This window comes from Coregonus clupeaformis, chromosome 21 (genome assembly GCF_020615455.1).
Source record: "Coregonus clupeaformis isolate EN_2021a chromosome 21, ASM2061545v1, whole genome shotgun sequence".
Taxonomy (NCBI): domain Eukaryota; kingdom Metazoa; phylum Chordata; class Actinopteri; order Salmoniformes; family Salmonidae; genus Coregonus; species Coregonus clupeaformis.
The window spans coordinates 31,474,244-31,501,375 of record NC_059212.1 but is presented as its reverse complement, the minus strand read 5'-3'; the positions used below and the strand labels follow the sequence as shown (position 1 = coordinate 31,501,375).

Genomic DNA, 27,132 nt, shown 5'->3' with positions numbered 1-27,132 from the left:
ACATGTGTGGGGGTCATGTTGAAGTATTCAGATTAGTTCCAGACAAAAACACACTTTAAAAGGAGGAATGTCTCTCATTATCTATCTCCATTCTCATTCCATTATTGAGGAACAAGAGAAGAGACACTCCCAAACTACTGCCCATTGGCCAAAGGCATTTCGGAGAGGGATTTAACTACTTGAGGGAATGGCTGTTGCTGCAGGAGCCACAGAGGCATTGGTTATAAGGGCCCCTTCAAACTCATGCCCTGAGCTTGTCAACAGGCGTCAGAGAGAGAGGCAAAAGAGTGACATATTCTCAGGCTTTCAGAGGAGGGAGTCACAGGGAACTGCAACGGTGAGTTAAACACTGCTTTTTGTTATTGTTTTATTGTTTTATCTTGAATGTTCAATTTGAAAGGCTTTGTTATATGTGCATACAAATTTTATATGATTGAGAGTTTTTTTTATTAGCGATTGTATCTGATTTGATTCATTTTTATTCATAGTATGACCTGTTTAATATTTCACATACTGTATTTCATTATATTGTTTCATTTTCTTTTAACAAATGCAATTATAGACAAGATTCATATTTACTATTGAAATAAGTAATTACAACGAAAAAGTAATACTTACTACGAAATAAGTAATTTGCAAAGTTACTCCTGTTTGAGTCATTATATGATATATGATCAGGAAGCATGTGGTTTTCATCAGAGCAAATGAAACGTTAACATACAATAGTAGTCCTTTAAACGAAGTTTAGACATTATTATAACAACTTAATTACAAAGCAAAGCTCTTTCAGTACAAGTTATACAGTAAAATAGAAAGAAATAAAGAAACAAAAAGCAATTTGTTCAATTTCTTTTGATATTTTGCATCAACACCAAAAAAACTGCATGAGTTGTAACTTAGGCACTAAACCCACTACGTTTAGAGGTCAATTTCTTTGTTTATTTTACAGAGTTCTTGAATAATTTCAGTGTTTAAGGAAAATGGCCTGCCTTTATTATACATTTTCCTATTCGTGACCTACCATAAAACCTGCCTTCTCTAACTCCTCACATTTTCATCACAGACTGAACTCCAGCCTCTCTGCTACCAGACTGAAATGCTGGGCAGTAAAGCATCAGACTAAGCATTAGCAGGTTATACCTCAGTCAGTCAGACATAGAGCCAGTGGGGAAATAGCGGAAGAGTCAGCTAGGTCCTTACCATGTAGTAAATATTTTGTTAGTACAAAATAGTACAGTAGAATAATTATATTTCCTTTTCTTTTCTTGTAAACCCTTTTATTGAAGGTGAAATTAACATTTTTACGAAAATAAATAGTTGCAGGCTTCATAGACATTATGTACTTCATAGACGTATGCTTGCCTGTGGCTCAACTTGATGAAATGCTACTGTACTGGCTCAAAGTTGACTTGGAAGCAGTGATAAAACGAACAACAGATGTATAGCTTTGCCTGCAGCTAGCCATGAATGGGGTGGTTTCTAATATGTGATCACAAGGCCTACATAAAGCCAATGGGGTGACTATTGGGCTTTTGTAACCTTATCAAGGTTTTTGTGGTTGGGATGGCAGGACCAGCAGACAGAGCAGGGGGATATGAGTTTGAGCTCAGACTTACTCTAATTGCTTTCAGCTTCTTCTGCCTGCAAGTAAAGGAAAATTAAACAAACGTTGCTTATCTGCAACCACATAAAGACCATGAGCTCTGAGCTCTTCCCCCATGTGCAGACTGCAGAGCGCTAAACTTTTCATCCCAGGCTTGTTGGTCCAATGCAATTCCTCTTGAAACGCAAAAGAACAGACTGCCTTTTGTCTGTCTGTTGGTTAATGTGTCTCATGAGAGGATGGGGCATTGCACACAGTCTGTCCTTGCTTGCTTCCCTTCCTTTCTCTCTTCCCTGTGCAATAATTTTGGAGGGAAAATGTGGTCCCTTTGAGGATCTGATATTGATTGCATTCACAGTCTGAGTCTGAAGCATTTCTGGTTAGTGAGTGAGGGGACATGTTCTACCTCCTCTTATTCCATAAATAGATGATGCACAACAGTGTTCCACTGGTTGGTAAAATGCAGTTTCCTCTACCCTTTGTTGAGCCTTAACAATTAGAGGAGTGAGTCTATTTTAGTAGCTGTTTGAGGTTTACTACCAGCACTACTTTCCAGTCTGCAATGCATGCTGGAATTGCTCAGGTACTTTCCTGCCAATCCCGGTTGGAAGTCTTTCAAACTTCACAGCTAGTCGACAAGCCTGCAAAGAATGGAGGCTGAAAAGACGAGACAGACATCCTTGTGTCTGACTATCTGAATCCCTTGTTATGTGTAGGTAATTCCCCTGTGTGTCCATGCCAACTTTTAGTGAGGAACTGCGGATACTGTTTTCTCGAAGCCTTTGATGCTGCTACGGATCTGCCATGACTGCACGTCTGACACGCTTCACATGGATTAAGTCCCAAATGGTACCCTATTCCCTATAGCAGTGGTATTCAACTCTTACCCTACAAGGTCCCGAGCCTGCTGGTTTTCAGTTCTACCTGATAATGAATTGCACACACCTGGTGTCCCAGATCTAAATCAGTTCCTGATGATAGGGGAACAATTAAAAAAGCAGTGGAACTGGCTTTGAGGTCCACAGTTGGGTTTGAGGGCCCTATAGGGTGGAATAGAGCAGGGTTTCCAAACTCAGTCCTCAGGAACCCAAGGGGTGCACGTTTTGTTTTGTGCCCTAGCACTACACAGCGGATTCAAATAATAAACTAATCATAAAGCTTTGATCATTTGAATCAGCTGTGTAGTGTTAGGGAAAAAAACAAAATGTGCACCCCTTGGGGTCCCGGGAACTGAGTTTGGGAAACGCTGGAATAGCGTGTCATTTGGGACACAACCATGGATTGACTGACTGAGGAGAATCCTCTGTCTTACTGCTGTATTGTTGCTGACGTTCCTTCCCTGCAGAGATTTAGGAGTCTGTGGCAGCCATTTCGCTGAGCTGGAAGAAGGTCACATTGGAATCTTCTCTAAGACAAATAAAAGCCTGAAAATGGCAAGCATCAAATAAAGCCTTGACAGTAAACTATGAATGAGCTTGTTAAGGATCTGTGTGCGCCAGTGCCTGGTGCCATTCCACAGGGCTGTATAATGTTCCTGTGATGTGGGTTATTGTAAGGCTGTCATTGACTCAATGGTCTTCCCCCCTGGTCTGATCTATGTCCTGGTTGCTGATAATGTGCCATCTACTGTAATTACTGCCAGAGAGTCAATGGGGCTGAATGGCCATACAGTGAGGGAAAAAAGTATTTGATCCCCTGCTGATTTTGTACGTTTTCCCACTGACAAAGAAATGATCAGTCTATAATTTTAATGTTAGGTTTATTTGAACAGTAAGAGACAGAATAACAAAAATCCAGAAAAACGCATGTAAAAAATTGATTCGCATTTTAATGAGGGAAATAAGTATTTGACCCCCTCTCAATCAGAAAGATTTCTGGCTCCCAGGTGTCTTTTATACAGGTAACGAGCTGAGTTTAGGAGCACACTCTTAAAGGGAGTGCTCATAATCTCAGCTTGTTACCTGTATAAAAGACACCTGTCCACAGAAGCAATCAATCAATCAGATTCCAAACTCTCCACCATGGCCAAGACCAAAGAGCTCTCAGAGGATGTCAGGGACAAGATTGTAGACCTACACAAGGCTGGAATGGGCTACAAGACCATCGCCAAGCAGCTTGGTGAGAAGGTGACAACAGTTGGTGCGATTATTCACAAATGGAAGAAACAAAATAATTGTCAATATCCCTCTGCCTGGGGCTCCATGCAAGATCTCACCTCGTGGAGTTGCAATGATCATGAGAACAGTGAGGAATCAGCCCAGAACTACACGGGAGGATCTTGTCAATGATCTCAAGGCAGCTGGAACCATTGTCACCAAGAAAACAATTGGTAACACACTACGCCGTGAAAGACTGAAATCCTGCAGCGCCCGCAAGGTCCCCCTGCTCAAGAAAGCACATATACAGGGCTGTCTGAAGTTTGCCAAATAACAACTGAATGATTCAGAGGAGAACTGGGTGAAAGTGTTGTGGTCAGATGAGACCAAAATAGAGCTCTTTGGCATCAACTCAATTCGCCATGTTTGGAGGAGGAGGAATGCTGCCTATGACCCCAAGAACACCATCCCCACCGTCAAACATGGAGGTGGAAACATTATGCTTTGGGAGTGTTATTCTGCTAAGTGGACAGGACAACTTCACTGCATCAAAGGGACGATGGACAGGGCCATGTACCGTCAAATCCTGGGCGAGAACCTCCTTCCCTCAGCCAGGGCATTGAAAATGGGTCGTGGATGGGTATTCCAGCATGACAATGACCCAAAACACATGGCCAAGGCAACAAAGGAGTGGCTCAAGAAGAAGCACATTAAGGTCCTGGAGTGGCCTAGCCAGTCTCCAGACCTTAATCCCATAGAAAATCTGTGGAGGGAGCAGAAGGTTCGAGTTGCCAAACGTCAGGCTCGAAACCTTAATGACTTGGAGAAGATCTGCAAAGAGGAGTGGGACAAACTCCCTCCTGAGATGTGTGCAAACCTGGAGGCCAACTACAAGAAACGTCTGACCTCTGTGATTGCCAACAAGGGTTTTGCCACCAAGTACTAAGTCATGTTTTGCAGAGGGGTCAAATACTTATTTCCCTCATAAAAATGCAAATCAATTTCTAACATTTTTGACATGCGTTTTTCTGGATTTTTTTGGTTGTTATTCTGTCTCTCACTGTTCAAATAAACCTACCATTAAAATTATATACTGATCATTTCTTTGTCAGTGGGCAAACGTACAAAATCAGTAGGGAATCAAATACGTTTTCCCCTCTGGGAAACCAGACCTACTATTCATAGCAGACTTCTAAAAGGCATTTGATAAAGTACGACTGGGGTTTATATACACTGCTCAAAAAATTAAGGGAACACTAAAATAACACATCCTAGATCTGAATGAATGAAATAATCTTATTAAATACTTTTTTCTTTACATAGTTGAATGTGCTGACAACAAAATCACACAAAAATGATCAATGGAAATCAAATGTATCAACCCATGGAGGTCTGGATTTGGAGTCACCCTCAAAATTAAAGTGGAAAACCACACTACAGGCTGATCCAACTTTGATGTAATGTCCTTAAAACAAGTCAAAATGAGGCTCAGTAGTGTGTGTGGCCTCCACGTGCCTGTATGACCTCCATACAACGCCTGGGCATGCTCCTGATGAGGTGGCGGATGGTCTCCTGAGGGATCTCCTCCCAGACCTGGACTAATGCATCCGCCAACTCCTGGACAGTCTGTGGTGCAACGTGGCGTTGGTGGATGGAGCGAGACATGATGTCCCAGATGTGCTCAATTGGATTCAGGTCTGGGGAAAGGGCGGGCCAGTCCATAGCATCAATGCCTTCCTCTTGCAGGAACTGCTGACACACTCCAGCCACATGAGGTCTAGCATTGTCTTGCATTAGGAGGAACCCAGGGCCAACCACACCAGCATATGGTCTCACAAGGGGTCTGAGGATCTCATCTCGGTACCTAATGGCAGTCAGGCTACCTCTGGCGAGCACATGGAGGGCTGTGCGGCCCCCCAAAGAAATGCCACCCCACACCATGACTGACCCACCGCCAAACCGGTCATGCTGGAGGATGTTGCAGGCAACAGAACGTTCTCCATGGCGTCTCCAGACTCTGTCACGTCTGTCACATGTGCTCAGTGTGAACCTGCATTCATCTGTGAAGAGCACAGGGTGCCAGTGGCGAATTTGCCAATCTTGGTGTTCTCTGGCAAATGCCAAACGTCCTGCACAGTGTTGGGCTGTAAGCACAACCCCCACCTGTGGACGTCGGGCCCTCATACCACCCTCATGGAGTCTGTTTCTGACCGTTTGAGCAGACACATGCACATTTGTGGCCTGCTGGAGGTCCTTTTGCAGGGCTCTGGCAGTGCTCCTCCTGCTCCTCCTTGCACAAAGGCAGAGGTAGCAGTCCTGCTGCTGGGTTGTTGCCCTCCTACGGCCTCCTCCACGTCTCCTGATGTACTGGCCTGTCTCCTGGTAGCGCCTCCATGCTCTGGACACTACGCTGACAGACACAGCAAACCTTCTTGCCACAGCTCGCATTGATGTGCCATCCTGGATGAGCTGCACTACCTGAGCCACTTGTGTGGGTTGTAGACTCCGTCTCATGCTACCACTAGAGTGAAAGCACCGCCAGCATTCAAAAGTGACCAAAACATCAGCCAGGAAGCATAGGAACTGAGAAGTGGTCTGTGGTCACCACCTTCAAAGCAGTCCTTTATTGGGGGTGTCTTGCTAATTGCCTATAATTTCCACCTGTTGTCTATTCCATTTGCACAACAATATGTGAAATTTATTGTCAATCAGTGTTGCTTCCTAAGTGGACAGTTTGATTTCACAGAAGTGTGATTGACTTGGAGTTACACTGTGTTGTTTAAGTGTTCCCTTTATTTTTTTGAGCAGTGTATTAAAAAAATCAATTTTGGACAATCTCTTATAAATTGGGTTAAAATCATGTATAGTAACCCTAGGTGTAAAATAGTAAATAATGGCTATTTCTCAGAAAGTTTTAAACTGTCAAGAGCAGTGAAACAAGGTTGTCCACTATCGGCATATATAATTATTATGGCCATCGAGATGTTAGCTATTAAAATCAGATCCAACAATAATACCAAGGGATTAGAAATCCAGGGCTTAAAAACAAAGGTATTGTACGCTGATGATTCATGTTTTCTTTTAAATCCACAACTTGAATCCCTCCACAGCCTCATAGAGGATCTAGATCCATTTTCTAACCTCTCTGGATTACAACCAAATTATGATACATTTACTATATTACGTATTAGATCACTAAAAAATAAAAATTTTACATTACCATGTAGTTTACCAATAAAATGGTCTGATGGTGATGTGGATATACTCGGAATACATATCCCAAATGAAATAAATGATCTCACTCCAAAAAAATTTAGTAGAAAGTTAGCAAAAATAGACAAGATCTTGCTACCATGGAAAGATAAATACCTGTCAATTTGTGGAGAAATCACCCTGATTAACTCTTTATTATTATCCCAGTTTACCTATTTGCTTATGGTCTTGCCTACGCCTAGCGAACAGTTTTAAAAATTATATGAGAAAAAAATATTACATTTTATTTGGAACGGCAAGCCAGACAAAATTAAACAGGTCTATTTATATAATGAATATGAATTAGGAGGACAGAAATTATTAAATATTAAAGCATTAGACCTATCACTAAAAGCTTCAGTCATACAAAAATTATACTTAAATCGGAACTGGTTCTCTAACAAACTAGTAAGATTGTCTCACCCAATGTTCAAGAAGGGACTTTTTCCCTTTATTCAGATTACAACCCCTCACTTTCAGGTATTTGAAAAGGAAATAATCTCCCAAATATCACTATTTCTAAAACAAGCCATAGAAAGTTGGTTGCAATTTTAATTTAATCCTCCAGAAATGACAGAACTAATATTGCAACAAATATTGTGGTTAAACTCAAATATACTAATTGATAAAAAACCGTTCTTTTTTGAGAAAATGTTTAAAATAGGTATAATCTTCGTAAATTATATTATCGGTAGGAATGGTGGAGTTTTGTCGCACATGCAGCTAACAAAAACATATGGAAATGTCTGCTCTACCCAAAATTACAACCAAATAATTGCAGCATTACCGCAAAAATGGAAGAGGAAAGTGGAAGGAGGAAAAAGTACGGAACTTGTCTGTCGGCCTTGCATTAAAGAACATAATTGGTTAAAGAAAATTGTGATAAATAAAAAAGTTTACCAGTTTCATTTAAGAACCAAAAAGATTGACAGCTGTCCCATATAGATTGCAAAATAGTTGGGAAGAGATTTTTGACGTACCGATTCCATGGCATAGTGTTTATAAAACTGATACGCAAAACGACGCCGGATTCAAAACTTAGAATTTTTCAATTTAAATTATTATATAAAATTCTTGCTACCAATAGAATGTTATTTGTATTGGGGATACAATCTTCCCAGCTCTGCAGATTTGGCTGTGAAGAGACAGAATCATTAGATCATTTGTTTTGGTACTGTCCATTTGTAGCTTGTTTCTGGACACAGGTCCAGGAATGGCTGAAGGATTGCAATATTTGCATGGAGCTGACCCTGCAGATAGCACTACTGGGTGATCTGAAAAGTCATAGTCAATTGATCAATAATACAGTGGGGGAAAAAAGTATTTAGTCAGCCACCAATTGTGCAAGTTCTCCCACTTAAAAAGATGAGAGAGGCCTGTAATTTTCATCATAGGTACACGTCAACTATGACAGACAAAATGAGATTTTTTTTCTCCAGAAAATCACATTGTAGGATTTTTAATGAATTTATTTGCAAATTATGGTGGAAAATAAGTATTTGGTCAATAACAAAAGTTTCTCAATACTTTGTTATATACCCTTTGTTGGCAATGACACAGGTCAAACGTTTTCTGTAAGTCTTCACAAGGTTTTCACACACTGTTGCTGGTATTTTGGCCCATTCCTCCATGCAGATCTCCTCTAGAGCAGTGATGTTTTGGGGCTGTCGCTGGGCAACACGGACTTTCAACTCCCTCCAAAGATTTTCAATGGGGTTGAGATCTGGAGACTGGCTAGGCCACTCCAGGACCTTGAAATGCTTCTTACGAAGCCACTCCTTCGTTGCCCGGGCTGTGTGTTTGGGATCATTGTCATGCTGAAAGACCCAGCCAAGTTTCATCTTCAATGCCCTTGCTGATGGAAGGAGGTTTTCACTCAAAATCTCACGATACATGGCCCCATTCATTCTTTCCTTTACACGGATCAGTCGTCCTGGTCCCTTTGCAGAAAAACAGCCTCAAAGCATGATGTTTCCACCCCCATGCTTCACAGTAGGTATGGTGTTCTTTGGCTGCAACTCAGCATTCTTTGTCCTCCAAACACGACGAGTTGAGTTTTTACCAAAAAGTTATATTTTGGTTTCATCTGACCATATGACATTCTCCCAATCCTCTTCTGGATCATCCAAATGCACTCTAGCAAACTTCAGACAGGCCTGGACATGTACTGGCTTAAGCAGGGGGACACATCTGGCACTGCAGGATTTGAGTTCCTGGCGGCGTAGTGTGTTACTGATGGTAGGCTTTGTTACTTTGGTCCCAGCTCTCTGCAGGTCATTCACTAGGTCCCCCGTGTGGTTCTGGGATTTTTGCTCACCGTTCTTGTGATCATTTTGACCCCACGGGGTGAGATCTTGCGTGGAGCCCCAGATCGAGGGAGATTATCAGTGGTCTTGTATGTCTTCCATTTCCTAATAATTGCTCCCACAGTTGATTTCTTCAAACCAAGCTGCTTACCTATTGCAGATTCAGTCTTCCCAGCCTGGTGCAGGTCTACAATTTTGTTTCTGGTGTCCTTTGACAGCTCTTTGGTCTTGGCCATAGTGGAGTTTGGAGTGTGACTGTTTGAGGTTGTGGACAGGTGTCTTTTATACTGATAACAAGTTCAAACAGGTGCCATTAATACAGGTAACGAGTGGAGGACAGAGGAGCCTCTTAAAGAAGAAGTTACAGGTCTGTGATAGCCAGAAATCTTGCTTGTTTGTAGGTGACCAAATACTTATTTTCCACCATAATTTGCAAATAAATTCATTAAAAATCCTACAATGTGATTTTCTGGAGAAAAAAAATCTCAATTTGTCTGTCATAGTTGACGTGTACCTATGATGGAAATTACAGGCCTCTCTCATCTTTTTAAGTGGGAGAACTTGCACAATTGGTGGCTGACTAAATACTTTTTTTCCCCACTGTATAATAATACTTTTAGCAAAAATGTTTATTTTCAATTCACAAACTGTAGAAACAATGAGAATAGAAATGTTCAGAACTTTTGTAAAACATCACAGTACAGTTGAAAAATATATGGCAAATAGAAATCGAATATGGATGGTGTTAAGAGATAGATGGGAGGTGTTGAATGGAGCTGAAGGATGGGACTAATAACAACAACTAATAACAACAAGATAACTAGTGTAAGACATGCTGTGTCCATAATAAGTATATAGGTTATATATTGTGAGCTTTTGTGAAAGAGCACAGTTAGAAAGATATGGCATCTAGAAGCATACCAGATGGACATCATGAAAACGTTCGGAGGAAGTTCAGGAGTAAAAACAAACAAAATAGAATGTATATAGTATAAGCATGAAGTAGAGGCCTAAGCATTGTTGTTCACTAGTTTACTCCAATTAGGGAAGGGATGGTGGGGTTGGAAAGTAATAAAGGGAAATATATATATATTTTTAAAGGATATGTATATGCGTATATATGCGAGAGAAAATCAAGAGAAAAAAAACATATGGGGGATTGGAAGTGATGCAGACAATTACATTGATGGATGTTACAATCTATCTGCAATATTAAAGCTGATCTACCCCCTAAAAAAAAAAGAAAAAGTGTTATGGCATCATAATCAGCCTACAACATCAGTGACTTTGTCAAGATGTTCAGAGTTTGACATAATGACTTAGATGCTGCTGGCTGTCTGACACAGGGTGGAGAGTATACAGCATGTTTGTGATACTGCAGGGTGCAACGGAACATTGCAAGTGAAATGTTGGCAGTGTCCAATTTGAAAATGTTTTCGGAAACACTGCTTTGAACATTCGAGGAGAAATTAGCCAGTTGGCAATGAAAAATCTAAACATGGCTCACTAAGCGTCAAAGAAGAGAAAAACAGATGTGGAATCCTAAAAATGTTCAAAGAAACAGGGTTCAATCCCAGGCTGTGTCACAACCAGCCGTAACCGGGAGTCCCATAGGGTGGCACACAATTGGCCCAGCGTCGTCCAGGTTACGGGAGGGTATGGCCGGGGGGCTTTACTTGGCTCATCGCGCTCTAGCGACTCCTTGTGGCGGGTCGGGTGCCTGCAGGCTGACCTCGGTCGTCAGGTGTTTCTGTGTTTCCTCTGACACATTGGTGCAGCTGGCTTCCAGGTTAAGCGGGCGGGTGTTAAGAAGCGCAGCTTGGCGGGTCATGTTTTGAAGGACACATGACTCGACCTTCGCCTCTGCCGAGCCCATTGGGGAGTTGCACGATGAGACGAGATCGTAATCACGAAATTGGGGAGAAAAAGGGGGTACAAAAATAAGTATAACAGGCTGAAACATCAAAATGTCAACAAATATGCTCAAAATCTACCACCATTATTCCAATATCAGATCTACAGGAAGTGGAACCTCTGGTGAGTAGCCAGCCTAGCCAGCTTGCTACTGTAAGTAAATGGCTAACGTTCCTTTGAATGTCTAACATTATAGCCTAAATGAAAATGACTAACATGAAAATGGCTAACATTAGACTAAATTAAAATCGCTAATATGAAAATGGCTAACATTAACCTAAATGAAAATGGTTAGCATTAGCCTAAAAGAAAATGACTAACATTAGCCTAAATGAAAATAGCTAACATTAGCCCAAAGTTTATGATAACTAACACAAGATAGGACAGAGGCAACATTTACAATAGGAGCCAATGAAGCACAGTGGTCAGAACAAGCAAGGAGGTGGGCAAAGCCGAGCTAGCATGATCCTATTGACGTGTTTTAGTATGTATTTGCATATTTACGTTAGGGAATGCATACTCTCTGAAGTGCGCATGTGCAAGAACTCGAATTCACCCTACACTCCTAAACCATGCCATTTTTAGAAACTTTGGCAAAGAGTCAAGTACACAAAACTTGCACTCTGTTTGTAACAGATTCTAGTTTTGGACCAGAAAACTATATTGAGATCGTTATGAGAAATTATGAGATCTTGCTCCTCCTTGACCATCTGCCTGCCACTGGACTTCCTCATTACCATTTTAGGTAGTGATCAAAAGCCCTCACTGGATGCTTCAGGTTTTTACCCCATGTGACCCATCTGAGTTTTCTCTTTCTTCTGTGATTAGCCTAAATGAAAATGGCTAACATGAAAGTGGACAACATTAGTCTAAATAAGAAAATGGCTATGATCAACCTGAATTCAAGTGGTTAGCATTAGCCTAATAATTACCTCTTAGTCAAATAACTATTGGCATTAAGCTTCCATCCAACAGTAAACTTCACAGAGAGAAAATGGCTCAACACTTGTGAAAATTTAGTATCAGTAAGCTACGTGTTGGGAGAAATTATGCTGGCTATGTTGCTAATGATGTACAGTAACTGTATTAGTGCCACACCAAATTTCCACCATGTTTCCTAGGAGTCTTGTGTCTGTTATTTAACTCAGTGGGTGAAAACCTTGAGGTCAGAGTAGCCAGACCATATAGACTATGACATCACAGCTACAGTGAGGGAAAAAAGTATTTGATCCCCTGCTGATTATGTATGTTTGCCCACTGACAAAGACATGATCAGTCTATAATTTTCATGGTAGGTTTATTTGAACAGTGAGAGACAGAATAACAACAAAAAAATCCAGAAAAACACATGTCAAAAATGTTATAAATTGATTTGCATTTTAATGAGGGAAATAAGTATTTGACCCCTCTGCAAAACATGACTTAGTACTGCAAAAACCTTGTTGGCAATCACAGAGGTCAGACGTTTCTTGTAGTTGGCCACCAGGTTTGCACACATCTCAGGAGGGATTTTGTCCCACTCCTCTTTGCAGATCTTCTCCAAGTCATTAAGGTTTCGAGCCTGACGTTTGGCAACTCGAACCTTCAGCTCCCTCCACAGATTTTCTACGGGATTAAGGTCTGGAGACTGGCTAGGCCACTCCAGGACCTTAATGTGCTTCTTCTTGAGCCACTCCTTTGTTGCCTTGGCCGTGTGTTTTGGGTCATTGTCATGCTGGAATACCCATCCACGACCCATTTTAATGCCCTGGCTGAGGGAAGGAGGTTCTCACCCATGATTTTACGGTACATGGCCCCGTCCATCGTCCCTTTAATGCGGTGAAGTTGTCCTGTCCACTTAGCAGAAAAACAACCCGAAAGCATAATGTTTCCACCTCCATGTTTGACGGTGGGTATGGTGTTCTTGGGGTCATAGGCAGCATTCCTCCTCCTCCAAACACGGCGAGTTGAGTTGATGCCAAAGAGCTCTATTTTGGTCTCATCTGACCACAACACTTTCACCCAGTTCTCCTCTGAATCATTCAGATGTTCATTGGCAAACTTCAGACGGGCCTGTATATGTGCTTTCTTGAGCAGGGGGACCTTGCTGGCGCTGCAGGATTTCAGTCCTTCACGGCGTAGTGTGTTACCAATTATTTTCTTGGTGACTATGGTCCCACCTGCCTTGAGATCATTGACAAGATCCTCCCGTGTAGTTCTGGGCTGATTCCTCACCGTTCTCATGATCATTGCAACTCCACAAGGTGAGATCTTGCATGGAGCCCCAGGCCGAGGGAGATTGACAGTTATTTTATGTTTCTTCCATTTGCGAATAATCGCACCAACTGTTGTCACCTTCTCACCAAGCTGCTTGGCGATGGTCTTGTAGCCCATTCCAGCCTTGTGTAGGTCTACAATCTTGTCCCTGGCATCCTTTGTGAGACATCCATTGTGAGACACAGCGCCGGAAGAAGATGGCTGCCGTTTTACAGCCCTCTAACCAATTGTACTATTATGTGTGTTTTTCCGCGTTATTTGTAATTTATTTTGTACATAATGTTTCTGCCATCGTCTCTTATAACCAAAGAGAGCTTCTGGATATCAGGACAGCGATTACTCACCTCGCGTTGGACGAACACTTTTTCTTCAACGAGGCGTTCGCGAAGGATATTCTACAGACTCCCGACAAGGCCCAGATCCCCGTCATTCGCGTGAGGAAGAGACGGAGATATCGTGGACGTAGGTCGGGGTGCCTTGTAAGGATCCGACGGCGAACGAGTAAACTGCCTCTCCCATCAATCCTATTAGCCAACGTTCAAGCTTTGGAGAATAAAATGGACGATTTAAGATTACGGTTATCCTACCAACGGGACATTAAAAACTGTAATATCTTATGTTTCACGGAGTCGTGGCTGAACGAGCGACAATGATAACATTCAGCTAGCAGGCTATACGCTACATCGGCAGGACAGAACGGCAGACTCGGGTAAGACGAGGGGTGGCGGTCTCTGTATATTTGTAAACAACAGCTGGTGCACCAAATCAAATACTAAGGAAGTCTCAAGGTTTTGCTCGCCTGAGGTAGAGTATCTTATGATAAGCTGCAGACCACACTATTTACCAAGAGAGTTTTCATCTATATTTTTCATAGCTGTCTATTTACCACCACAAACCAATGCTGGCATTAAGATTGCACTGAATGAGTTGTACAAGGCCATTAATCAACAGGAAAACGCTCATCCAGATGCAGCGCTCCTAGTAGCAGGGGACTTTAATGCAGGGAAACTTAAATCCGTTCTACCTAATTTCTACCAGCATGTTAAATGTGCAACCAGAGGGGAAAAAACTCTAGACCACCTTTACTCCACACACAGAGACGCATACAAAGCTCTCCCTCGCCCTCCATTTGGCAAATCTGACCATAACTCTATCCTCCTGATTCCTGCTTATAAGCAAAAACTGAAGCAGGAAGCACCAGTGATTCGGCTAATAAAAAAGTGGTCAGATGACGCAGATGCTAAGCTACAGGACTGTTTTGCTAGCACAGACTGGAACATGTTCCGGGATTCTTCAGACAGCATTGAGGAGTACACCACATCAGTCACTGGCTTCATCAATAAGTGCATCGATGATGTCGTCCCCCACAGTGACCGTACGTACATACCCCAACCAGAAGCCATGGATTACAGGAAACATCCGCACTGAGCTAAAGGGTAGAGCTGCAGCTTTCAAGGAACGGGACTCTAACCCGGACGCTTATAAGAAATCCCGCTATGACCTCCGACGAACCATCAAACAGGCAAAGAGTCAATACAGGTCTAAGATTGAATCATACTACACTGGCTCTGACGCTCGTCGGATGTGGCAGGGCTTGAAAACTATTACAGACTACAAAGGGAAGCACAGCCGCGAGCTGCCCAGTGACACAAGCCTACCAGACGAAGCTAAACCACTTCTATGCTCGCTCGAGGCAAGCAACACTGAAGCATGCATGAGAGCACCAGCTGTTCCGGACGACTATGTGATCACGCTCTCCGTAGCCGATGTGAGTAAGACTTTTAAGCAGGTCAACATTCACAAGGCCGCAGGGCCAGACGGATTACCAGGACGTGTACTCCGAGCATGTGCTGACCAACTGGCAAGTGTCTTCACTGACATTTTCAACATGTCCCTGACTGAGTCTGTAATACCAACATGTTTCAAGCAGACCACCATAGTCCCCGTGCCCAAGAACTCTAAGATAACCTGCCTAAATGACTACCGACCCGTGGCACTGACGTCTGTAGCCATGAAGTGCTTTGAAAGACTGGTCATGGCTCACATCAACAGCATAATCCCAGAAACCCTAGACCCACTCCAATTTGCATACCGCCCCAACAGATCCACAGATGATGCAATCTCTATCGCACTCCACACTGCCCTTTCCCACCTGGACAAGAGGAACACCTACGTGAGAATGCTATTCATTGACTACAGCTCAGCATTCAACACCATAGTGCCCTCAAAGCTCATCACTAAGCTAAGGATCCTGGGACTAAACACCTCCCTCTGCAACTGGATCCTGGACTTCCTGACGGGCCGCCCCAGGTGGTAAGGGTAGGTAACAACACATCTGCCACACTGATCCTCAACACGGGGGCCCCTCAGGGGTGCGTGCTCAGTCCCCCTCCTGTACTCTCTGTTCACCCATGACTGCATGGCCAGGCACGACTCCAACACCATCATTAAGTTTGCCGACGACACAACAGTGGTAGGCCTGATCACCGACAACGATGAGACAGCCTATAGGGAGGAGGTCAGAGATCTGGCCGTGTGGTGCCAGGACAACAACCTCTCCCTCAACGTGACCAAGACAAAGGAGATGATTGTGGACTACAGGAAAAAAAAAGAGGACTGAGCACGCCCCCCATTCTCATCGACGGGGCTGTAGTGGAACAGGTTGAGAGCTTCAAGTTCCTTGGTGTCCACATCACCAACGAACTATCATGGTCCAAACACACCAAGACAGTCGTGAAGAGGGCACGACAAAGCCTATTCCCCTCAGGAGACTAAAAAGATTTGGCATGGGTCCTCAGATCCTCAAAAAATTCTACAGCTGCACCATCGAGAGCATCCTGACTGGTTGCATCACCGCCTGGTATGGCAACTGCTTGGCCTCTGACCGCAAGGCACTACAGAGGGTAGTGCGTACGGCCCAGTACATCACAGGGGTCAAAGCTCCCTGCCATCCAGGACCTCTATACCAGGCGGTGTCAGAGGAAGGCCCTCAAAATTGTCAAAGACTCCAGTCACCCTAGTCATAGACTGTTCTCTCTGCTACCGCACGGCAAGCGGTACCGGAGTGCCAAGCCTAGGTCCAAAAGACTTCTCAACAGCTTCTACCCCCAAGCCATAAGACTCCTGAACAGCTAATCATGGCTACCCGGACTATTTGCACTGCCCCCCACCCCATACTTTTTACGCTGCTGCTACTCTGTTAAGTATTTATGCATAGTCACTTTAACTCTACCCACATGTACATATTACCTCAACTACCTCAACTAGCCGGTGCCCCCGCACATTGACTATGCAACGGTACCCCCCTGTATATATAGCCTCCCTACTGTCACTTTATTCTATTGTATATATAGCCTCCCTACTGTCACTTTATTTTTACTTCTGCTCTTTTTTCTCAACACTTTTTTGTTGTTGTTTTATTCTTACTTTTTTTGTTTAAAATAAATGCACTGTTGGTTAAGGGCTGTAAGTAAGCATTTCACTGTAATGTCTGCACCTGTTGTATTCGGCGCATGTGACCAATAAAATTTGATTTGATTTGATTTGATTTGATTTGATTTGGAGAGCTCTTTGGTCTTGGCCATGGTGGAGAGTTTGGAATCTGATTGATTGATTGCTTCTGTGGACAGGTGTCTTTTATACAGGTAACAAGCTGAGATTAGGAGCACTCCCTTTAAGAGTGTGCTCCTAATCTCAGCTCGTTACCTGTATAAAAGACACCTGGGAGCCAGAAATCTTTCTGATTGAGAGGGGGTCAAATGTATGCCATTGTGCTTATCACTTATATGTTACTTACTTTCACAATCCTTCAGGTGACTACATGGACAAGCCTCAGATAGCACTACTTGTGTCACAGCTGACGCCAATGTAATGAATTCAGCCTGTAGATGAGGTTGCTAGTGTTGTATGATTGATATAATCATTGATGAAGATTTCTTTATACTGGTTTACAATGTTACAGGAACAATCACCTTGCACTGTTGATCTACACCATTTATCGTTCCCATAGGTACAATATACAGTATGTGAGTTTGAGTCATTTAACCTATTTGATAGTTCCGCATTGTGTGCTCCTAATGAACTATCCCATTAGTGTTTTTGCACTACATGCATATTCTATTGACCAATCACCATTCTTTTAAAAGTATCCCGAGCATTTTATTAAAGCATATATGCTATTACTGTGGAGTTTCCAGTTGTCAAGCACCATGGCCTCTCTTTTAGAGGAGAGCAGATCAGACAGTCACTTAAATTTGGTTTTCAGTTTCCACAGACCACACAAGTTCAGACATCGACCATAAGTTGCTCCACTACCAAATGTCTAATGGCTGCGTGCCAAGGATGCAACGGTTAAATCGAACATGCTTGAGAAACAGGTCACTTTTTATTCACCTTAGAGGTTTTTTTTCAGAGAAATATTTGGCCTATTATTTTGATAGCATATAATTTCTCTTTCCGGGGAAGTCAAAAGCTGGATGACATCATTGTCATTAGATATGACATCATTTGGAAGACAGGGTTCCATGCTCCTTGAAGCTTTTATGGTTGGCTGAGCACAATTAATAGTTAGGAACATGGAATATAAGTGTTTAGTTGGAGTGATGACTGCTGGCTTTCTGCTGGAGGTTATGACATGCTTCATGTCCCTTTTGTAAAACACAGTCTTCCTTAACTAGAATGAATTAGACTTATTTAACATCAGTCGTTATCAATCTTGTAAAATAAAGCCATGTTCTCTCTGGAAGAAAAAAACTTAATAGACCAAAAAGGTGTCAAGTCCAGTGCTCTTTGTGCATGTTAAAAGTTTAATATAAATTTAACCAATTATTGCACTTATTTTTCCCTTTAGCCATGACCACTAGACTTCACTGGCTCACAAGTGCCCTCTGCCTGATAGGCATAGTGTGCACTGTCACGTCCACATATGTGACAGAAGATGATTCATCCCCCGCTGAGAAAGGAGTCACCTTCAGCCACGTCTATAAGATTGACCTGGCCAAGAGCCCTGAGTGTAAACTTGCCTTGCAGACCCTCCCTTCTCAGCAGGACCAGTCTTCAGGCCTGCAAGAGCTGGAGGGAGGCACTACTCCTGAGGGGGAAAACGACATAGTTTTCAGGCACCAAATCAACCTCAAGACCCCAAAGTGTGACTGTGATGAGTCGGAGAGCTTTAAGTCTCTGCTGTACAGAGTCAACGGGCTGGAGGAGGAGGTGGAACACCTGAAGAGTCAATGCTCTCAGGGCTGCTGTGGTGGAAAAGGTGGTGGAGCAGAAGGTAAGCCTACAGTGCAGTCCATCACCATAAGATCTGACAGAACATCTGTATTCAAGAGCTAAAATACACTGAGTGTACAAAACATTAGCAACACCTTCCTAATATTGAGTTGCACCCCCTTTTGCCCTCAGAACAGCCTCAATTCATCGAGGCGTGGACTCTACAAGGTGTTGAAAGCGTTACACAGGGATGCTGGCCCATGTTGACTCCGATGCTTCCCACGGATGTGTCAAGTTGGCTGCATGTTCTTTGGGTGGTGGACCATTCTTGATATACACGGGAAACTGTTGAGCGTGAAAAACACAGCAGTGTTGCAGTTTTCGACACACTCAAATTGGTGCAGCTGGCACCTACTACCATGCCCCGTTCAAAGACACTTAAATATTTTAGCTTACCCACTCTTCTTATGAATGGCACACATACACAATCCATGTCTCAATTGTCTCAAGGCTTAAAAATCCTTATTTAACCTGTCTCCTCCCCTTCATCTACACTGATTGAAGTGGATTTAACAGGTGACATCAATAAGGGATCATAGCTTTCACCTGGATTCCCCGGTCAGTCTATGTCATGGAAAGAACAGGTGTTCCTAATGTTTCGTACGTTCATTGTATATCTGGAAAAAAAAATATTTAACTTAATCCCAAATGTTATTTAAAACTGTGAAACTGTACAGACACTTCAGATATCACATAACGTGTTTTCCTAAACTTTCACAGGTGTGGACACAACCTGTAGTGGCCACGGGACCTACCTGCACAACACCTGCATTTGTCAATGCAACCCTGGCTGGGAGGGTCCAGACTGCTCCGTCTCCACCTGTCCTGATGAGTGCAACGACAATGGCCGCTGTGTGGATGGCAAGTGTGTGTGCCACGCTGGCTACACAGGGAGCGACTGCAGCCAGCTGATGTGCCCAGGCGACTGCAACGATAAGGGACACTGCGTGGACGGGAAGTGTGTTTGCTTCAGCCACTTCACTGGCGAGGACTGCAGCGAACAGAAATGCGATCCTGACTGCATCCACGGCACCTGCGTGAAAGGAATGTGTATCTGTGACGAAGGCTTCTTTGGAGAAGACTGCTCTGCAGGTAGAAGTGCTGATATACACTACCAGTCAAAAGTTTTAGAACACCTACTCATTCAAGGGTTGTTCTTAATTTTTTACTATTTTCTACATTGTAGAATAATAGTGAAGACATCAAAACTATGAAATAACACATATGGAATCATTGTGTAACCAAAACAAGTGTTAAACAAATGAGAATATATTTTATATTTGAGATTCTTCAAATAGCCACCCTTTGCCTTGATGATATCTTTGCACACTCTTGGCATTCTCTCAACCAGCTTAACCTGGAATGCTTTTCCAATAGTCTTGAAGGAGTTCCCACATATGCTGAGCACTTGTTGGCTGCTTTTCCTTCACTCTGCGGTCCGACTCATCCCAAATCATCTCAATTTGGTTGAGGTCGGGGGATTGTGGAGGCCAGGTTATCTGATGCAGCACTCCATCACTCTACTTCTTGGTCAAATAGTGGAGATCATCATTTCATCCACACCGCGTCTCACAAAGACACAGCGGTTGGAACCAGAAATCTCCAATTTGGACTCCAGACCAAAGGACACATTTCCACCGGTCTAATGACCATTGCTCGTGTTTCTTGGCACAAGCAGGTCTCTTCTTCTTACTGGTGTCTGTTAGTAGTGGTTTCTTTGCAGCAATTCAACCATGAAGGTCTGATTCACACAGTCTCCTCTGAACAGTTGATGTTGAGATGTGTCTGTTACTTGAACTCTGTGAAGCATTTATTTGGGCTGCAATTTCTGAGGCTGGTAACTCTAATGAGCTTATCTTCTGAAGCAGAGGTAAGTCTGGGTCTTCCATTCCTGTGGCGGTCCTCATGAGAGCCAGTTTCATCATAGCGCTTGATGGCTTTTGAGATTTCACCTGAAGAAACTTTCGAAGTTCTTTACATTTTCCAGAGTAACTGACCTTCATGTCTTAAAGTAATGATGGACTATCATTTCTCTTTGCTTATTTGAGCTGTTCTTGCCATAATATGGACTTGGTATTTTACCAAATAGGGCTATCTTCTGTATACACCCCTACCTTGTCACAACACAGCTGATTGGCTCAAACGCATTAAGAAGGAAATAAATTCCACAAATTAACTTTTAAGAAGGCACACCTATTAATTGAAATGCATTCCAGGTGACTACCTCATGAAGCTGGTTGAGAGAATGCCAAAAGTGTGTAAAGTTGTCATCAAGGCAAAGGGTGGCTATTTCAAGAATCTCAAATATAAAATATATTTTGATTTGTTTAACACTTGTTTTGGTTACTACATGATTCCATATGTGTTATTTCATAGTTTTGATATCTTCACTATTATTCTACAATGTAGAAAATAGTAAAATAGAGAAAAACCCTTGAATGAGTAGGTGTTCTAAAACTTTTGACCGGTAGTGTAGGCTGAGGTCATAATCAGGTCATTATGTCTTATTCATTATTATATAAAAGGGAAAACTGATCCAAGATCAGCACTCCTAGTTTGAGATGGCCCAGGTCTTTAATAGCAAACTCTACCTTTTATAATAATATATAATATGCCATTTAGCAGACGCTTTTATCCAAAGCGACTTACAGTCATGCGTGCATACATTTTTTTGTGTATGGGTGGTCCCGGGGATCGAACCCACTACCTTGGCGTTACAAGCGCCGTGCTCTACCAGCTGAGCTACAGAGGACCACTTCTTTTGTTGATTCGCAGAACTGGAATGCAGAAAATCTACAGAGAATGTAGAAAATCTACAGCCTACAGCCTTAGGGTTCTGAGGTTTCATAAACACTTTGACTAACTTGACATTAGGTATTGAAGTTATTTGACTATTAATTAAATAGCAGTTAAGCAGAACATTTGCGGTCAAAACATTCTGACAAATAAATTCACTTCATCCACACTTTTGAAAGTGACAGTAATTGCTGCAGCCTCAAACCATGTCTGCCAATCAACTGTCTAATGATGCCTTGTGCACAGACCCATGGTAGCAGGTCGGCTATTGCAATCAGCCATTGTCAGATTTTCAAGCTGTGCCGCAAGAGAGATTTGGAGAGATTTATAGCAAGGTGCATGTAGGAACTGTTGAACTGTTGTTTCCAACAACAACAGGGACGTGTCAAGGGGAAAGAGGGAGGCTATAGTTTATGAGTTGGATTTGGAGGAGAAATACTATGAGTATAGGACAAAAGCTACAGTATACTGAGACATTTTCTGTTTTGTATGGCAAGAGTGCATTTGAGGCTACGGTATATGGTGAATAGGTATCTTTTTCACAAACATTGGCTTTTTAGAGTACAGAAAATGATCAGACCTTTAGGTGCATCATCATCACCAATGCTGTTTTTCTTTTACTGACCACCAAAAGCAATGCTAACCTTCATATTTCACAACTATGATTGAGTCTGGGATCTGAAATGTAGGCCTTTGGAGATTTGTACATTGATAAAGAACTCAGACACACATTTCAAATAAATCATCAAGAGAAAACCTAAAGGGTTTTATTCTGCCCACAAAAAGCCTTGGTTGATTTCTATGGATTTCTAATAGCCAGATCAATGCCCTGCATGTGGATTTGGTCTGCTTTAATGCTCTTTTCACCATGGTAGACTCAGTAAAAACAGGACCTTTTGTGAGTCACTGAAAAGTGGGATCTCTCACTTCAACAAATGACAGTTCCAAGCAGAAATGTACATTCATATTTCTGCTTCACATTTGAGAATCACGTCCATTCTCAAATTGGTGGTCTTGAATTTTATTTGAATAACATACTGTACCCTTTAGCAATGTCCAAATGCATTGACATTACGTACGGTAACTTTTTACTACATGGAAACAGTACATGTGCTTCCTCACTTCTTTTTGGTATTAATTACGACAGAGAACACTGAGCAGCACACGTTTGGCCCACTTGATGGAAATCCCATTTACAGTTGTTTCAAAATGTTTTTAACACCATAATGATGTGTCCTTGGCTGAGAACCTGCCACTGTAAATGTATGACTCCCTTCTTTATGAAGTCCAAACATAATCTACCGTATTTTCCGCACTATAAGGCGCACCGGAGTATAAGCCGCAGCAGCTAAATTGAATGATATTGAATGATGTGTACATATATAAGCCGCACTGGACTATAAGCCGCAGGTGTTTTAATGTTTAATTACCATATGTAAGGGTTCGTGCACAGAGGGGATTGTCGGGAAAGAGACAAACTGTCTCGCTCTCGTAATGTCTGTCTGTCTTGCTCTCGTTCTGTCTCTCGTTCTGTCTCTCGTACCACTCTCGGGTTCCACTTTTACTTTTGCGCGCTACCTGTCTCACTCTTTTCCGGCCTCCAGCTTTTCCTGCTGGAGCCCGCCGCACAAAGGTGGGGGGCGCGGACCGGTCATAGAGCCCATAGAGTTAAAGTTGGTGGACTGTAACCTGTAAAATCCATAGATTTAGGAGGTCTTCTAGTGGCCGTTAGCTGTAAAAATCCATAGATTAGCCACACCGTTATATAAACCGCAGGGTCGAAAAATGGGAAAAAAGGCGCGGCTTAATGAACCGAAAATTACGGTAGTAATTTTCTTATTCAAAATATGCTTTCCTTGTTATCAATCAGTGAGAACACAAGTTTCTGTTCCTTTTGCTTTTTCCGAATCGTTAGATGTTAATTTATTCGTCCTTTTGGCTGTTCTGAAATATTATTTAAGGGCAAAATTGTTACTGGCAGGAACAGGCGTATTAACTGCCACTGGATGGAAAGGCTCCTGCTGAAGAGAAGGAAAACATTGAGCTTCCTGCCTTCACCATGTGGAACAATTTCCAAACCTGCTGTGAATTCTTTCCTGGTAAATGTGGTCTCTTAAGCACCTATTTCATATTTCCCCCAATGTACACTTACGCTTTTTCTGCGCTTTAATTCACCACCTACGGTCGGTCTTTCGTGCATTTCCCTGTACCCGCAGGAATATCTTGGCTTGGAAAGTTTGCTTCGTACACTGCTGACTGGCCGTCTCCTTGGCTCACGTTCATGTTATTGAAAAGTCCCCCCATACTGTCTGATTCGCCCAACCCTATTTTCCACCATCTTGATTGAAGTATCCTGGCTAAATACAGTATCACACTGTAACCACAGAAAAGCAATATATTTTCCCCAATTTTCAAAATGGTGTTTTCCTTAAATCAGATACATTATTTCTGTCAGAGTTACATTGAGTGAAGTGTGAAAATAGTTTTTAAAAAAGAGAGCAATAACATAGCGACCTTAGTACAACACCTACTGACCTCGCCAAGCGGTCCGGAACTCTTGGCCTAACAGCTGAAGTGTTGGACTGACAGGCCCCCATGTTTCTCCTGGTTGGGGCTACCCCTCGAATTCATCACAATAACATAGTGAGTAACATAGAGTTTTGAACTGTCCCTTAACTAATCGTACCTCTGTGTCCCCCTCAGTGTTGGGCCCTAACGGCCTGCGTCTGGTAAGGGTGACTGATGTCTCTCTGCTGGTGGAGTGGGAGGCTGTGAAAGCAGCAGAGTACTACATCCTGACCTGGCACCCTGAGGGCAATGAGGCAGAGCTGGATCGGGTCACCGTGCCCAACACAGATACCTCCTACCTGATCACAGGACTCAGCCCAGGTGTCACCTACATAGTGCAGGTGTACGCTGTCACCAAGGAGATCCAGAGCGAGGGGGACAGGATAGAGGCGACCACAGGTAAGGGAGTGAAGTGAACTACAGAGGAAAGTACAGTATGTTTCTCATAACATTGATTTGTATATTTTTCTCACAAGTGCAGGTGCTTTCGTTTGTAGAAAGTGGTTCTGAATGCCAATTTACATTTTCTGTCATCACATAAAACTCACTATGTACAGATTGCCCCAATAACCCTGAATACTGTTTGTACTAAATGATTCACTTAGTGATAGTTCGTTTACCATTAGGTTCAAGGTAATTACACTAGTCAGCCTAAATAAAGGATATGAAGCCGTAGACACATTTTATGGAAATGAGGCTAGTTCACAGATGTGGCGAAGAGAGGCACAGAGCACAGAGCCTTGGGCCCTGGGCTCTGCTATGCGGTTAGCCATGGAAAACATCTCAGTGCATGAAATTCCTGTCTGGGTATAAGTAAAGGCCTGATAATCTGTCTATGACGAAGACTTAGCGTGAGACAATATGCTTAACTTCAAACGTTATCCCTTTCAAATGGTTTTAAATAATTTTTTCCCATTAGAAATAACTGTTAAAGAACATTAGTCAGCCCTTTTCGGTCTTTAATTTATTTTTCCTGGCCTTGAATGGGCTTATATGCAAAATCACATATAGGAAGCGTCTCATAGAAACCAGTAGGAAACATGCCCTGGTCCCTGGTTCTGTATGATAGCTATGACACTCTTTGGTACCCTATTAGACCTCTCTCTTAACTTGTACCTAACTCTAACCATATAACTAACATGGACATATAATTTATATGTCAACTCAGGTGACATTTAAATGGTTAAATGTCACTACTCTGGCATATTCTAATGAGACCATGTTGACCCTACACAGAGGTGTCTGGTATTGATGCTATCCGTGTATTGGGCCAGACTGAGGACTCTATCCAGGTGGACTGGCAGAACCCTGCAGCACCTCTGGACCACTTCAGACTGACCCATGCCAACCCTGATGGGCAGGAGGAGGAGCAGAACGTACCAATGAGTGCAGAGGCCAGGACCACCCACACTATCGTAGGTACGTCATTTAAACAAGGACAACACCGTCTGGAATAGATTTTAATAGAATAGTCCATCATATTTTAGTACCTTTGAGTAGAATAGTACTTCATGTTTTCCCTAACGGTCTCCACCTCTCCCCACTTGAGCAGAACACTCATAGACCTTTGAGTATTCACAGATCTATGTCCCTTAACTTAATAGCTAATCATTCAACAGTGTTAAAATGTATTGTGGTAGATTAAGAACCTTGAACCACTATGAGGTTTTACAAATCTATATGCTTACTTCCCCTGTGTGTTATAAAGGACTGCAACCTGGCACTGAGTACCTCATCACAGTGCAAGGCATCAAAGGGACCATCGAGGGGAAAGCCTCCTTCGCCACCGGGGTCACAGGTGACTGCTGCTGATACTAGACAACAGACGATTTCTGGGGGTTTCAGGGAGTGAGGAGACACTATTGTTGCGTCCCAAATAGCACCCTATTCCCTAATTAGTGCACTACTTTTTACCAGTGGGCCCTGGTCAAAAGTAGTTCATAGGGAATAGGGTGCCACCTGGGACATGGATACTATATCCAACATCAGCGAGCGGTAGGCCACTGGACCATAGTCCAACTCAAAACCACATGTGGGGGGGAGGGGGACGATCTCAATGGACATTGAAATGACTAAAACCAAATAAAAACATTTATAGTCTCTTTTGACTCTGTCCAGCTTGCTAACAGTCATCGTAACGAAAGCTAGACTGTCAGGGAGCATCGAAAATTCCAACAGCGATAGATAGAGAACAATGTTTTGCACATTTTGACGGCAAGGCAATTAAATACATTTTAAGTGCGGCCCTCCGGACCTCGTTGAAGACCGAATGTGGCCCGCGGGGAAAATTAGTTTGACACCCCTGGTCTAAACCATTCCCAACTCTACTCTGGGAACAGCGGAGTAAGATAGGCACAGAATGTGTTATAGTGCATAGCTTGATAAAGTACAGTACTGTGCCCTGGTATTAGGTCTCACTATGACAGCCAATGATAATAGAATATGAATGTGGTCAGGGAGACTAATAATTATGGGTAGTGATTATGGGTCATAAATCACAGTTTAATAATCTGGACCGGTTCTAATGATCGTGGTAAGAGTGTCTGGACCAGAGAAATAGAACACATTGTGTAACCGCTCGAGATTCTCAATAATAAGGTAAGTATAGTCCATGATTTACATAAGTCCTTTGAGAAATATTAACATGGGAATTCCTTATTTGGATCTCACAAGCATTCTCTTGAGTATTTTGCATGAGGATGAATTCATAAAGGAGATTAACTTCTACAGCTGGTCCTGCCAACCCGTTACTTGCCTCTTATTTGACTGACTGACTTGACTGTCTACAATTGCAGCTTATCCAACTTGGCCTGCTCCTTTTGTTAGGGTGTCTATTTCAGGAGATGTAGTAGTTCAAAATGAGAGCTCCCTGTCTCGTTATGGTGATGGTGCTTTTGTTTTCTCAGCCCTGAGGTAAAATTTGATAGGTTTAATTTGGGAGTTAACAATTGTAGTGTTCCCGTTTGATGGTTGTCAGGTGCCTTCCATTACCTCACACATCCTTCTCCACAGAGCTAATCTTCACACAAGACACGGTGGCCAGTCTCAACTTCCACCACAGAAACCT

The 27,132-nt window shown here is 42.7% G+C and overlaps 1 protein-coding gene across 4 annotated transcripts in view; it reads left to right on the top strand.

Moving 5' to 3' along the window:
• The first annotated feature begins 214 nt into the window (after window positions 1-214).
• LOC121535214 (tenascin-N) overlaps window positions 215-27,132 on the top strand; it is a 40,754-nt gene continuing 13,836 nt past the window's right edge. For all 4 annotated transcript variants that reach the window (XM_041842053.2, XM_041842055.2, XM_041842054.2 and 1 more), the window contains exons 1-6: window positions 215-337; window positions 18,277-18,702; window positions 19,422-19,793; window positions 24,201-24,464; window positions 25,302-25,484; window positions 25,774-25,863. In XM_041842053.2, the coding sequence (XP_041697987.1) occupies window positions 18,279-18,702; window positions 19,422-19,793; window positions 24,201-24,464; window positions 25,302-25,484; window positions 25,774-25,863 (1,333 nt within the window). In that variant the 5' untranslated portion in view covers window positions 215-337; window positions 18,277-18,278. The remainder of the gene's footprint in view (window positions 338-18,276; window positions 18,703-19,421; window positions 19,794-24,200; window positions 24,465-25,301; window positions 25,485-25,773; window positions 25,864-27,132) is intronic.